This window comes from Ceratotherium simum, chromosome 22 (assembly GCF_057802395.1).
Source record: "Ceratotherium simum simum isolate JZ-2026a chromosome 22, ASM5780239v1, whole genome shotgun sequence".
NCBI classification, from domain to species: Eukaryota; Metazoa; Chordata; class Mammalia; order Perissodactyla; family Rhinocerotidae; genus Ceratotherium; species Ceratotherium simum.
Window position 1 is genome coordinate 6,119,002 of NC_141921.1, and position 12,994 is coordinate 6,131,995.

The following is a 12,994-nucleotide window of genomic DNA, read 5'->3' on the forward strand; positions in this document are numbered from 1 at the left end:
GCTAGCTTTTTATGGCTTCATTTCTTAAATTATTTATTTCTCTAAACCATCTGGAATTTATTTTGGTGCAAAGGGTAAATAAGGATCCAACTTTTATTTTTCCGAATAGTTGGTTGGCCGTACAGCACTCTATAACGAATCCTTCCTTTCCTCGCTGATCTGTGAAGCAACTTTCATCCAATATGAAATACTTAGATGGACTAAGTTCTGTTTCTGGGCCACAGGTTCCGTCACACTGATCTTTCTGTGGGCAGCTGTGTTGTTGTTGCACTGTTGTGACAGTTACACCTTCATGGTATGTTTCGTATCTGGTGGGACAAGGCCCCTCCTCCTTTAGCTTTATGAAAATAATATTATAAGAGAATAAAGGTCCCACTTATGTGCCAGATCATATGTTGGGCGCCACAGATAAGATATGAATGGCCGACTCCCGCCTCAGGGAGGCCAGTCTGGGGGGAGGCAGACACGTGACTGCAGCGTGCTGGAGCGTGAGTGACCCACAGTGGGGGAGCCATGGAGTTGGTCTGGAGCAGACAGAGAAGGCTTGGCCTCTGCTTGATTGGAGTAGGAGTTAGCCAGAGAAGCAGATAGGGCATTCCAGGCAGAAGGAACAGTGTGGACAAAGGCCTAGATGCTGGCAAAGTATGCATCATGTTTAGGGAACTGTATGCAATTGGTGTGGGAGCTTTAAGTCCTGGGGGTGGGGATGGCCAGAAGTGGGAAGAGGTGAGACGGAAGAAGGAGGTGGGGCTGCATCATGGAAGGCCTCAAGGGCCAAGGGATGTGTTCAGATGACCCCAAGGGCCCTCCTGGCCTGGAATCTGGAATTCTTCAATTCCTGACTCTCTTCCCAGGAACATGTTCCCAGCCAACCTGGTGGAAGCCACATTCAAACAGGTGAGTGGGTCCCTGGGAAATGGAGGGTGGGCAGGCAGGGCCAGCCTGGGCCCAGCTGGGAAGTGTCAGATTTACCCAGCAAGTCTCCCTATCTCCTGGGGGTGGGATGCTAAAGGGGAGGGGAGGTGGGGGAACCTAGAGCCTTAGAGCCTCCCGTGGCTACACTCCTGCCCTGGGTTCCAGCTTTTCATGAGGAAACATGATGAGGGTGGAGGGAAGACTCTGCTCTAGGTACGCCTATGCTCACACACAGCGCCTCATTCAGCCCTCACAGTAACCTGCCCTCAGGAGGGGTTAGCCTCCCTCCTGGATGAGGAGACTGGGGTTCAGAAGGATTCAAGGATTTGCCCAGGGTCAGACCATTAGAAATGTTAGTGCTAGTGGGTAAACCCAGGCATATTTGCTTTTAAGCCTGTTATCTCTTTCTTCTTAAAATAATCCTTTTTCCCTCTAATAAGAATAGTAATAACATTCACTATAAAATATTAGGAAAATACTAAAAAATATAAAGAAGAAAATAGAAATTCTCTCTAGTTCTGGCACCTAGCAATAGTGGTAGGAATGGGTCTAGTCTTTTTTCCTCTACATAAATACATTTTCAAAAATAAAATTAGGATCATGGTGCATATACAGTGTGCATCTTGCATTTTTTTTCACTCCAGTTTTATCATGAGCATTTTCTCCAGTTATTAAGTGTTTCTTAAAAAATACAATATTTGTGGTGCTAGAATAGCCTGTTGTAAGACTAGGCTGTAATTTATTTACCCATTTCCCCTTTTGATGGTCCTTTTGGTTGTTTTCAAAGTTTTACTGTTTTAGAAATTATGCTAAACATCCTTGTGCACCAATCTTTTTCTACACTTCTAACAATTTCCAATTCTTTTCCCCTTCTAAAATGTCAGCTGGTTGGTTGACTCAATCTAGCAAGCATTTCCCAACCCCCTTCCCTGTGCTGGGCCCTGAACTGGGTCTGGGAACACAAAGGAGATGGTTGAGGACTGGGGAGGAGTCTCCAAAATAAGGAACAGTGAGACCTTGAGCTAATCACTATATCGTTCCTGACCTCCTGGGTCTTCATCTATGAAATGAGGCAGATGGTGAAGGGCCGAGTGCTAAACTAGGGAGTTTGGATTTTATTCCAACAGTGATGGGGAATTATTGAGGGTGTGAGAGAAAGAGAGAACATCGTTCTATTTCATACCTACCTGGAATGCCCTTTTTCTTTTGGCAAACTCCTACCCATCCTTCAAGACCTAAATCAAATGTCCCCTTCTTTGTGAAGCTGTCTGACTGTCTCAGGCAGAATAAGTCACTCCCTCCCCAAAACTCTCAGAGCAGAAATCATGTCTGGTTCATTTTTGTATCCCCGGCACCCAGCACAGAGTTCAACATTGGGATGATGATGATGAGGGTGATGGTGGTTACAAAAGCAGTAATGGTTATATAAAGCTGACCATATTGTCGGCACTGTTGTCACACTGTCCTATTTAATCTAACGAGCTAGGTACTATTATGACCCTCATTCTACAGATGAGGACACTGAAGCACAGAAACTGTAGGTCCCAAATATTTCCTGAGTGGTCCCCTGCCAAGGCTGACCTTATCGATACTGTGGTGTTGGGAGGACAGGAGACTCCCTTGTTTGGGCTCCTAGTGCCTGAAGACTGAGAGGGAAAGACCTAGGAACGCCCTGGGGGCCAAGGAGGAAAGGTAGGCAGCTCAGCGGCTCAATTCTTCCCAGCTGGGGCCTCATCTCATCAGGAAGGCTTGGGGCAAACTGAGCTTTTCAAATAGAAGGTTCCAGGCTCTATCAGGGGAAGGCAGGGCTGGCTGGCTGTTCAGTGGATGGATAAGGGATGGCTGGAAGGGATAGATGAGTGAATGGAGAATTATCCGGGTAGGTGAGGGTAGGTGAGGAGATGGACGGATGGTTAGAGAGGAACCCCGACGGGTGTAATGATGCATAGAAGGAAGAAGAGGGAAGAAGGGATGGAGCGAGGCATGGCTGGGTAGTGTGTAGATGGATGAAGGAATCTCAGTTTTCTTTTTGATAAAATATTGATAATAATCCCTGTCCTGCCTGCCTCACAGGGTTATTGTCAATCAAATAGTTCATGAGTGGATACAAATGCACATCCAAGATGTTGTTATTGTTGTTGTTGATGATGATATTAATAACAACGCTTGGCCCTGACTCCTTTCTGGTTGGGGTGTCACCCACCAGTACCGCACCAAGACCACCGCCGTTATCAAGTCCCCCAAGATGGCATCGGAGGAGGCCCGCTCTCGGCGGATCCTCATCTATGGGGTCCAGGAAGAGAATGGCTCTCATGTGCAGAACTTCGCCCTGGACCTGACCCCGCCGCCCGAGGTCGTTTACAAGTCAGAGCCTGGCACCAGCGATGGCATGAACGTGCTGGGCATCGTCATCTTCTCCGCCACCATGGGTACGTGCTGCCCACCGCCCCTCCCGCCACAGTGCCCTGGAGCCAGTCCCTCCCTGCATCCCTGCAGCCAGTAGCTGAATAATCTGGAGTCTCCCTGTCTATCTTCCTTTCCTAAGCAATGGAGAGGCTCAAGTCCCCATCCATTGCTGAGGTGTCTCCAGCCCTCCCCCCAGTTGGAGCCAGTATTCCTCACTCGGAATTCCCCATTCTTAGGTGCTAGTTTGCCTCGAGGGGTGTCGGCCCTCCCTCAAAGATGACCATGCCTCCTGCCCCCTCCCAGCAGCCTGTTCCTGAACTTTTTACTGAGGTCTGGGGATACCAGGGGGAGGGTACAATAAAGAACGGGAAAAATCTAAAAACTATCATCCATCACTGTTTATTTAAAACCCTTGTCATCCTCCCCCTCCCCACAGTCACAAGGGCTGCTCACGGCGCCTCTCTCCCCAGGCCTGTCTGGGCCGTGTCTTGGGCCACAGTTGGCTCCCTGGCCACAGCCTTCCCTTTGCTGTTCTTCTCTGGGTCCCCCGGCCCCCACCACAGGTTCTTTACCATGAAGCTCAACTTGCACAGGCCCCCGAGACCTGCAACTTTTTATTTTTATTTTTAAATTTTGTATTCTTTTTCTTAAGGAGGGCTTCAAACTGTATAAGCTTCAGATCCCACAAAACCTCTGGATATGCCCCCGCGTGCAGTGTCCCCCCACCACTGACACTCACGCAATATCATTTTTCTTCTTGGGGACAACTCCTAACCCATCTAGAACAATCTAGCTTGTCAGTCCCAATCTTGTCCTTCTAGGCCATCCCAGGGGTCATTATGACTCTTATTCTAAAATGGGCATCAACCTTCCCCATCGCCCCAGCCAAGGGCCTGGGAGGTCCTCTGCTGCTCCCTGACTTCTCCACAGGGCTTTCTTCTTAAGTAAGAAGCCTCACTGTCCTCCTGGTTACTCGTGCACAAAATCCGGGGGTCATGGTCTACCTGCGCCCTCTGCCTCAACCCACATCCATGTCCCGTCAGGTCTGCCCCTGAATTCCCTCTCCAATTCCTGCATGTCCCTCTGCCCACCGCCACCACCCTGGCTCAAGGTCCCGTCATCTCTCGCCTGGTTTCTGCAAAAGCTGCCTAAAGAGTGCCCTGTCCTGGTGTGTCCTCCTCATGGACAAAGTCCCTGCGTAAAGCCTCCTGTGGCTCTCCACTGCACTCAGAGTGGGGTCCAAACACCGTACACAGCCTGCAGGGCTCTGTGCCTTCTGGCCCAGCCTGCCTCCCGGCTCCTCCCAGCCTGCTCACTTCCCCCCGCAAGTGCCTTGCTTCCTGGAAGGCGCCTCCCTGAGGACCTTCCCACTTCCCTCAGCCCAGCTGCTCCTGCCCCTTCCTCTCCCCTGCACCCTTCTCATCCTTGGGGGCTGGTCTCTGTACAAGATCACGTCTTCAGGAAAGTCTTCCCAGTCCCTGACTGGTCAGTGCCCTGTGTTTCTCCTTCAACGTTTGACGCTACTGCAGTTAGGTAATTGTTTGTGTGATTGTTGAGTGTCTGCGCAGCAGCTGCTGTAAGCTCCACGCAGGCAGACAGGACAGGCTTGTCCTCCACTCGTCCCCACAGCCCACCACGGACTGGTGAAAGCAGGCGTTCAGTGGAATCTGTTGGAGAGACAGTGAATGGAGGGGTGATGATGGATAATGGGGCTCTTATCATCTTGGCCGAAAGGTCAGGCATGCAGAGGCCAGGACCTCAGTGACCGTGTGTGACAAGTCGGTGTTTGGAAGTGCCCTCAGCACACCTGACAGTCAGTCCCCAGTCCTGGACACCCTTCATCTTCCCCAGCCATCGCCTCTCTCTTAGAGGTAGACATCTATTCGTAGAGCAAACGAAATCCTGGAGACCCTTCAACTCCATTCACTGTTTACTGAACACGTGTAACTGTCCATTTATCAGTGTATATTTGTGTATGTGTACCCAGGTCAGCGTGCACCCACGTCTGTGTGCGCCCATGCTTGTGTGTATCCAGTTCTTCCTGTACCTGCATCTGTGTGAGCCCGCATCACTGTGTGTCCACATCTGTGAGTGCCCACATCTGTAGTGCCCACGTTTGAGTATGAGTGAGCACACGCACAGCTGCTCCAAACGTGGCTTTTTTTGGTCCCCTCAACCCAGCCTCCTTTCTTGTCTCCTCCCTGGTGCTGGGTTGGGACTGATGCTAAGGTCTCACTGGCCTTGCCTGTTGGAGGAAGCCCACTGCCACACCCTGGGCCCCATGCATACTAGTGCCCAGCCAGCCAGAGCTCCTGGGTGCCCCCAGGGAAATCTAAGTGGGGCCTGAGGAGGGGCAGGAATAGCCTAGGGAGGGACAGAGCCAGCAGGCCACCTGGCCCTGAGCTCAGCCAGGCTTCCACAGGCCAGATGGGCAGGGCTAGGCCCAGTGTCACCTCCAACTCGGGCCTCTCCTGCCCGCCCAGCAGGGCCCCCACCTCATCTCATCACTGCGCGGTAGCTGTTCCATGGACAGCATGGGCCCAGGGCTTCTTGGGGCAGGAAAAAGCCCCTCTCTGGAGTCCCACAGGCCAGGGTTCAAACCCCGGGCCTGCCTCCCTGGCTGAGTCAGTGGATGAGCCTCTCCGAGTGCAGTGACAGGAAGCTTTGTGAGGGCAGCCACAGTGTGTGTTTTACTTTTGCGTCACCAGAAGGGAGGGTGGTCACTTGCCACTGTTTCAGGAGTGGCCTGGCGTGCTCACTTGCCTGGAGTTCACCTGTGGAATAGTACACACCTGAAGGCCTCCCATGTGAGGAGAGCCCAGAGCCCCAAGGGGAGAATAACAGGGGCTTCAGGAAAGGCTTTATCGCTCATTCATTTTTTCATTCATTCATTCATTCAAGGATCACTGTTGAGCATCCACCAGGGGCCACCTAAGGAGATACGTTGTTGCCTCATGGAGCTGACCTTCTATTGGAGGAGACAGAAAAAACTAGAAAATAACAGTTATAAGTTGTAATAAGTGATGTGAAGGGATCAGAGAGGAGACAGAGGAGAATAAATGGGGAGTTTGCCAAGGGGAGTGGGGACGGGCCTCCAGGCCACGTGGAGAGCTGGGCGGCCAGTGTTTCAGGCATCAGAACTTCATAGGCAAAGGCCCTGAGGCTGTGAAGTGCTTGACTCTTCCAGAACTATGAAGAAGGCCAGTGATGCTGGGGCATGGTGAGGAAGGGAAGAGCGGGGCCAGAGGAGGTGGGAGGTGTCGACGGGGGTCAGCTCAAGGGCCTGAAGCAGCAGGGAGCTCTGTTACGGTCCAAGTGCTCAGGGGAGCCGCTGTTTGGCAGGGAGCATGTTTCTCTTAAGAAGATGGCACTTGCCACTGTAGAAAGCAGATTATTGAGGGGGAAGAGATGAGAGCCCTGTTGCAGTCACTGCTCTGGTCCCGTGGCGGGGGCGAGGAGAGGAGAGGAGAGAGTGCACAGGAGGCAGTGGTATATGGAAGCCTGCTGGGGAGTCAGCCAAGGGCTGAGACCCGTGTGTCCCGCAGGTCTGTCCCTGCCTTACCACCAGCATGTGTCAGCATGTGCAGCCGTCGTGCATGCCCGCGCCTCCGTCTGCAGCATCTATGATATGTGTGACCCCCCATCGTGTGTCCCTGCCCCTGCAGGCATCATGCTGGGCCGCATGGGTGACAGTGGGACCCCCCTGGTCAGCTTCTGCCAGTGCCTCAATGAGTCTGTCATGAAGATCGTGGCGGTGGCTGTGTGGTAAGCCTTGTGGGGAGTGGGGGTGTCCTCTTCTACCCCACCAGACCCCCTTCCAGCCCTGCCCTGGGCAGATGGAGGGACACCATGGTCCTAGCCTCCGCTCTCCTAGGAGTGAGCAGAAAGCTGTACGGGAGGCTCAGCCCTGGCCTGGGGCCTCCGGAGCTGCACGTGGTCCCCTGGATCCCCCAGCCCTGACCAGGCCTAGTTCCAGCCCTGGGCCTGCCACTTCTGGCCCGGTCAGGCCCACGGGAGGAGAGCTGAGAGCTAAGCCTGGCTCTGCTCTCCTGGCCCAATTTCCCCATCACATGGAGCCTCATCAGCTCAGTTTTTGCAGAAAGAAAACACTGCAAGTGAGAACCAGCTGCCACTTCTTGGTTCAGTGTTCAGACCTTAGGAATCTTCTAGTCCAACCTTGCACGGTCAAGATGGGGAAATGCAGAGGCCTGCCCAAGGTCATGCACAGGGGTTGTGGCATTGCGGGCTGAGACGTGGGCCTGCGGAGGGCAGGGGTACTCCTCAGAGGCCTGGATGGGAAGGCAGAGGGGCGAGAGGCTGTGCAGGGTTGGGCTGGTTGAGGGTGGTATATTAATGATGCCATGTGCTGGTACACAGTCTCCTTCTGTCCTCGCGGGAGCTCCGGGAGGTTGGGGGGGATCAGGCCAGGCAGTGAGGCAGTCGGTGCCAGGCTGCCTGGGACCCTCCCTGCCTGGCGCTGAGCCGGCTGCCCTCCCCAGGTACTTCCCCTTTGGCATTGTGTTCCTCATTGCCGGCAAGATCCTGGAGATGGACGACCCCACGGCTGTGAGAAAGAAGCTGGGCTTCTACGCAGTGACTGTGGTGTGCGGGCTGGTGATCCACGGCCTCTTCATCCTGCCCACGCTGTACTTCCTCATCACCAAAAAGAACCCCATCGTCTTCATCCGCGGCATCCTCCAGGCCCTGCTCATCGCACTGGCCACCTCCTCCAGGTAGCCCTGGGAAATGGGCAGGACAGGGGAGGTGGCAGTGGCTGCACTCTGTCCATCTGTCCAGCCATCATTTGTCCACAGCCATAGAAGCATGGAAAGTGTCAGTCCCCTCTTCACAAACTTGGGGGTAGCTATGGTAACAAGACCAATATTTGAAATGTAATGCTTGAGGCCCCACCTGCCTGGATGGCAGAAAGCCTTCACTGAGGCCTTCCTTTCCCTGACCACCCACATCCCTACGGTTCACTCGATCCACGTGGGGGTCGGCTTCCATACATCGGGGGCAGGGAGAGCTGAAGAGCGATGAGCCTGCAACTGCTGTGGCCTCTCGCTGCCACAGCGTGCTTCTGTTGGAGTCAGGCGTGCACTGTTTAGGGACTTTGCCTGTCTACTGTCGCTGGGACATCCTGACTGGATGCCCTGTCACAACCTTGGCAGTGTCACTAGCCTATGGGGATTTGAATCTTGGTTCCATCGCCCACTAGCTGTGTGACTATGGGCAAGTCACTTGACCTCCCTGGGCATCAATTTCCTCATATACAGACTGGGGACTGCTGTAGCCTCTGCCTCAGAGGGTTGCTGTGGGGATGAACGGCGATAACCCAAGAAGGGTGAGAAGGCCGGTCTGGGCTGCATGAAGAAGCACCTGCCCTCAGGATCCCAGACCGCAGCCGAGTACAGAAGAGCCCATGAGTTAGAGCTGTGCAAACCTGGCTGTTGATCAGCGGGGGGAGGATATGGTCATTCCTCTACGGGCATCTAACCTGTGAGGACAGGGTGGTCTGAGTGTCTGAGCTCCACACGGAGGAAGTCGTCCGTGTCTCTGGCGCCGAAGCCTGGCTCTTCCCTGCAGCCCTTACCTACCGCCTTCTCTTCCCGGGCCCTCAGCTTCCCAGTCTCTAAGACCTCCCTCCCTGGCAGCCACTGACCCCACCCCTGACAGCAGAAGCACCTCATGCAGGACTCAGGAAGAGCAGAGCCCCAGTGAGGAAAAGCCCCAGAGGCCTTGACCAGGAACCTCCACCCAGGGCCGAGGCCAGGAGGTGAAAAGGAAAGAGGAAGTCCCAGCGGCTGCCCCCCGGGCCACAGCCTGGGCCGGAACCATGGCCTCGGGCCCAGCATGTCTGGGCTCCATAGAGGTTCCAGCAAGTGGAAGGGGCTCCCGAGGCGTGGCCTGTGGGACCGGAAGGGCTCTGGGGCCACACCAACCTGAGCTTTAGTCCCCGCACTGCCACCAGGAACTCCAGGGAGAAACACAGTGACAGTAACAGCAGCAGCTCAGCGACTGAGTGCTCGTGATGTGCAGACACTTTAAGCGTTTACCGGTTGAATCCTCCCAATAGCCCTGTAATCTAGGTGTTGTTGGGGTGAGGACACTGGGGCGCACACAGGGAAGGAAGCTGCCAGGGCTGCTTGGCTAGCGGGAGGCTGGGATCAGAACCAGCAAGTCCGGCCCCAGAGGCCTGCTGGAAGCCACTTCATCCACGCTTGGCCAGCGGTGGGGCTGCGTCAGCACCTCCGCCTCTCTGGGCTTCAGTTTCCTCGTCTGTAAAATGGACTGAAAACCCCTCCCTCACAGAAGCTGTGAAGATCAAATGAGGGTGTGTGTGCAACACGGAGCCTGGTGCATAGTGGGTGCTCTGCCAGTGGTACCTCCCTTCCCAGCCTGTGGGGGGGTCTCTGTGGCCCTGGGCCTAGGCGGGTCTGGCTTGGCCGCTGATTGTACACCCCTGAAGGGTGCCACCTATGACTATTTTCAAAACCCCTTCAGCATGTTCTCCCCCTCGATGAGCCAGCTGCCTGGGGCGGAGGTGAGCTTCCCGTCACTGGCAGGCAGGCAGCCCAGAAGCCCTGACCCTCTGGGGGAAGGGTGGTGGGCAGACACTGGCCCCTCTGCCCACAGCTCAGCCACACTGCCCATCACCTTCAAGTGCCTGCTGGAGAACAACCACATTGACCGGCGCATTGCCCGCTTTGTGCTGCCTGTGGGCGCCACCATCAACATGGACGGCACCGCACTCTACGAGGCTGTGGCTGCCATCTTCATTGCCCAGGTCAACAACTATGAGCTGGACTTTGGCCAGATCATCACCATAAGGTGCACTCCTGACACCCCACACCCAGTGTGGATTGCGGGGTTGGGCGCTGGAAGGGCCTTCAGGATTCTCGAGCTCCCAGATCTGATGAGGTCTCTGGGACCCAGAGAGGGCGAGGGGCTCATTCCAGGCCACACAGCAAGTCAGTGCTGGGGCTGGGACATGTCCTGACCTCTGTGACTTGGGGCACGGGGCTCCTTCCCCAGCGCCGCCCTGCAGAGGGAGCTCCAAGCAGGCTGGGAAGCTGAGGCCGGGAGGAGGCCCTACAGTCTGGACACGCAGGGCAGGGAGGGCACTGCAGGCAGGCACATGGTGAGCAGAGGCCAGGGCAGGACTCAGCAACAGCAGAGGAGCCGCTGGTGTGGCTGGAGCTGAGGAAAGGATGCTGGGGTGAGAGGCAGAGGCTGAGGGGAAGGCCTCACATGCCAGCCTGAGGGCACGTCTGACCCTGGGGCCCAGGCCCCAGGGAGAGGCTGGGCAGAGCTGTGCAGGTGGACGATCAGAATCTCTGGGGGAGGCAGCGGCTCCAGACACAGGGTTTTCCACAAACTCCTCGGGAGGTTCTCCTGAGGCCAGGTATGGGGGCCCATGGCACCACAGGACCTTGAGCAGGGACGTGCCCCCCACCCCGAGAACTGCCCCATGTACTTCCTAACAACCACCATGTGGCTGTCCCCAGAGGCCCTGGCATTCTGGCCTCCTCCTTGGATCCAGGGCCAGGACAATGAGCCCTGCCCCTCCTGTTCCTCCTCGTCCTCTCCTTGACCCCTCCTGCAGCATCACAGCCACTGCAGCCAGCATCGGCGCAGCTGGCATCCCCCAGGCCGGGCTCGTCACCATGGTCATCGTGCTCACCTCTGTGGGACTTCCCACTGATGACATTAACCTCATCATCGCTGTCGACTGGGCTCTGTGAGTGGGGTTCGCCCCAGCGCACCCCCCCTGGGGCAGCAGCATTCAGGGTGGGCAAGGGAACGGCCGTGCTTTGGCCCAGTGGAGTGCCTTATTCGTTGATACTGGCTTACTTGCATAATTCGTGGAAGGAACCCAGTTTTCAAAAGTGAAAATGTGGGATCCCTTGCTCAAAAATTATAAAGAATTTCAGGAGGGTGAGAGCAGAGCATTAGACCAAGCCCAGGCCCTCCTCAGCACGGGCCCCGTGTGACTGCACAGTCACACACCCACAAAGCCGGCCCTGCATCAACCCGCCTCAACGTGGCCAAGGGGGTGGTGGGCTCAAGAGGCCCGGGAGAGCCTCGCTGTGGGCTCTGCCTGCAGCCGGTCCGCGGTGCTGCCGGCTGCGCACCGCCCTCTCCCAGCTCCCTACAGTACAGCGCCTGCTGCTCACCGCACCCTCGGCTCCCCAGGGACCGTTTCCGCACCATGATTAACGTGCTGGGTGACGCGCTGGCCGCGGGGATCATGGCCCACATCTGCCGGAAGGACTTTGCTCAGGACGCAGGCGCTGAGGTGAGAGCAGGGCCTCCCTCCCAGCCCCACGCCCAAAGGCCCCGAGGGTGGAGCCGGGGTGGGGTGGGCAGGGCACCGCATCTTCCACGGATGGGCCAGCGGGGCAGCCTTCAGCCAGTGCCTCCATGCCTCGGGCCTCGGTCTCCTCATCTGGTGCAGGGGGTAACTAATTCCTCCAACACTGGTTGCTGAGCACCCCCATGGCTGGCGCCGGTCGAGGCACAGGAGGAGCAGTGGTGAACAGCACAAGAGAAGGGAGCCTGACCTGGTGTGGGGTGGCGACGGTCCTGCCGACAACGATGCAAACATCTGTACGTCTGCACAGGGCCTCACGGTCTTCAGGCTCCTTCAGTAAACATGTGGCAGGGAGGACGATGAGGCCCAGGCAGGGAGCCACCAATTCCCTCACTGGACCCTGTGGGTCAGGTCCCCTTCTCTACTAGGACAGTCCCAGGGAGGCAGGACAGCTTGGAACTGGAGCCCAGAGAGGCCCTGAGACCTATCAAGGCCCCATAGCACGTCTGTAGGAAAACCAATCACGTGGTTCCCAACTCTGCTCGTTCAATCCTCCCTAGTGGCTAACCTCGGTCCCTCCTGCTGCTACCAAGGCCTGTTTCCCCTCCCCAGAAACTGCCACCCTTTGAGACCAAGCCAGTGAGTCTCCAGGAGATTGTGGCAACACAACAGAATGGCTGTGTGAAGAGCGTGGCTGAGGCCTCGGAGCTGACCCTGGGCCCCACCTGTCCCCACCACGTCCCCGTCCAAGTGGAGCAGGACGAGGAGCCAGCCACTACCAGCCTGGACCACTGCACCATCGAGATCAGCGAGCTTGAGACGAACGTCTGAGCTGGCAGAGCTGCAGAGGCCGAGGAAGCCTCCAGGGTTAAGGGCCGAGGGCAGGATCTCAACTCACTACTCACCTGAGCAGCGACAGGGGCCAGGTGCACAAGTCCTTCACACACTTGAGGGGCCGGAATTAGCCCCACTTGAAGGAAAATGGGGTCACGGGGGGGTGACGCATGTGGGTGCCCCAGCCAGAGAGTGATGGGTCCGCATGAGCCAAGCCCCAGCTCTGCGGTTTCCACCAGGTTGGCCTGTAGGGTGGCAGGCAGGGGTTATGGTCCCCACTTTCTGGATCATAGAGTCGAGGCTCTGAGAGCTGAAAATACTTGCCCCAGGTCTCAGAGCAAGCGATGTAAGGGCCAGTACTCTAACCCGAGTCTTTCAAGCCCTGGCCACTCCCTCCCGGAGGACAGGGGGCCTGCAGGGCCAGATGCCGAGAGGCTCTGCCCCTCTCCAGGAGGCCCGCAGCCACTACTGCTTTCAATTTGTGAAGACGTAACAACATCCTGGTCCTGCCTCAGCTGTGTCCCG

At 56.2% G+C, this 12,994-nt stretch overlaps 1 protein-coding gene across 2 annotated transcripts in view; it reads left to right on the forward strand.

Annotated features, from left to right (window-relative positions):
• The window catches only part of SLC1A7 (solute carrier family 1 member 7), a 46,987-nt gene extending 34,521 nt beyond the window's left edge, over positions 1-12,466 (forward strand). Inside the window, exons 4-12 of one of the 2 annotated variants that reach the window (XM_087445782.1) lie at positions 855-897; positions 3,122-3,344; positions 6,987-7,086; positions 7,821-8,054; positions 9,958-10,152; positions 10,928-11,062; positions 11,429-11,431; positions 11,518-11,620; positions 12,248-12,466. In XM_087445782.1, coding sequence (XP_087301908.1) covers positions 855-897; positions 3,122-3,344; positions 6,987-7,086; positions 7,821-8,054; positions 9,958-10,152; positions 10,928-11,062; positions 11,429-11,431; positions 11,518-11,620; positions 12,248-12,466 — 1,255 coding nt within the window. The remainder of the gene's footprint in view (positions 1-854; positions 898-3,121; positions 3,345-6,986; positions 7,087-7,820; positions 8,055-9,957; positions 10,153-10,927; positions 11,063-11,428; positions 11,432-11,517; positions 11,621-12,247) is intronic. The other variant, XM_004438570.3, reaches the window with a different exon arrangement.
• The last annotated feature ends 528 nt before the right edge of the window (positions 12,467-12,994 follow it).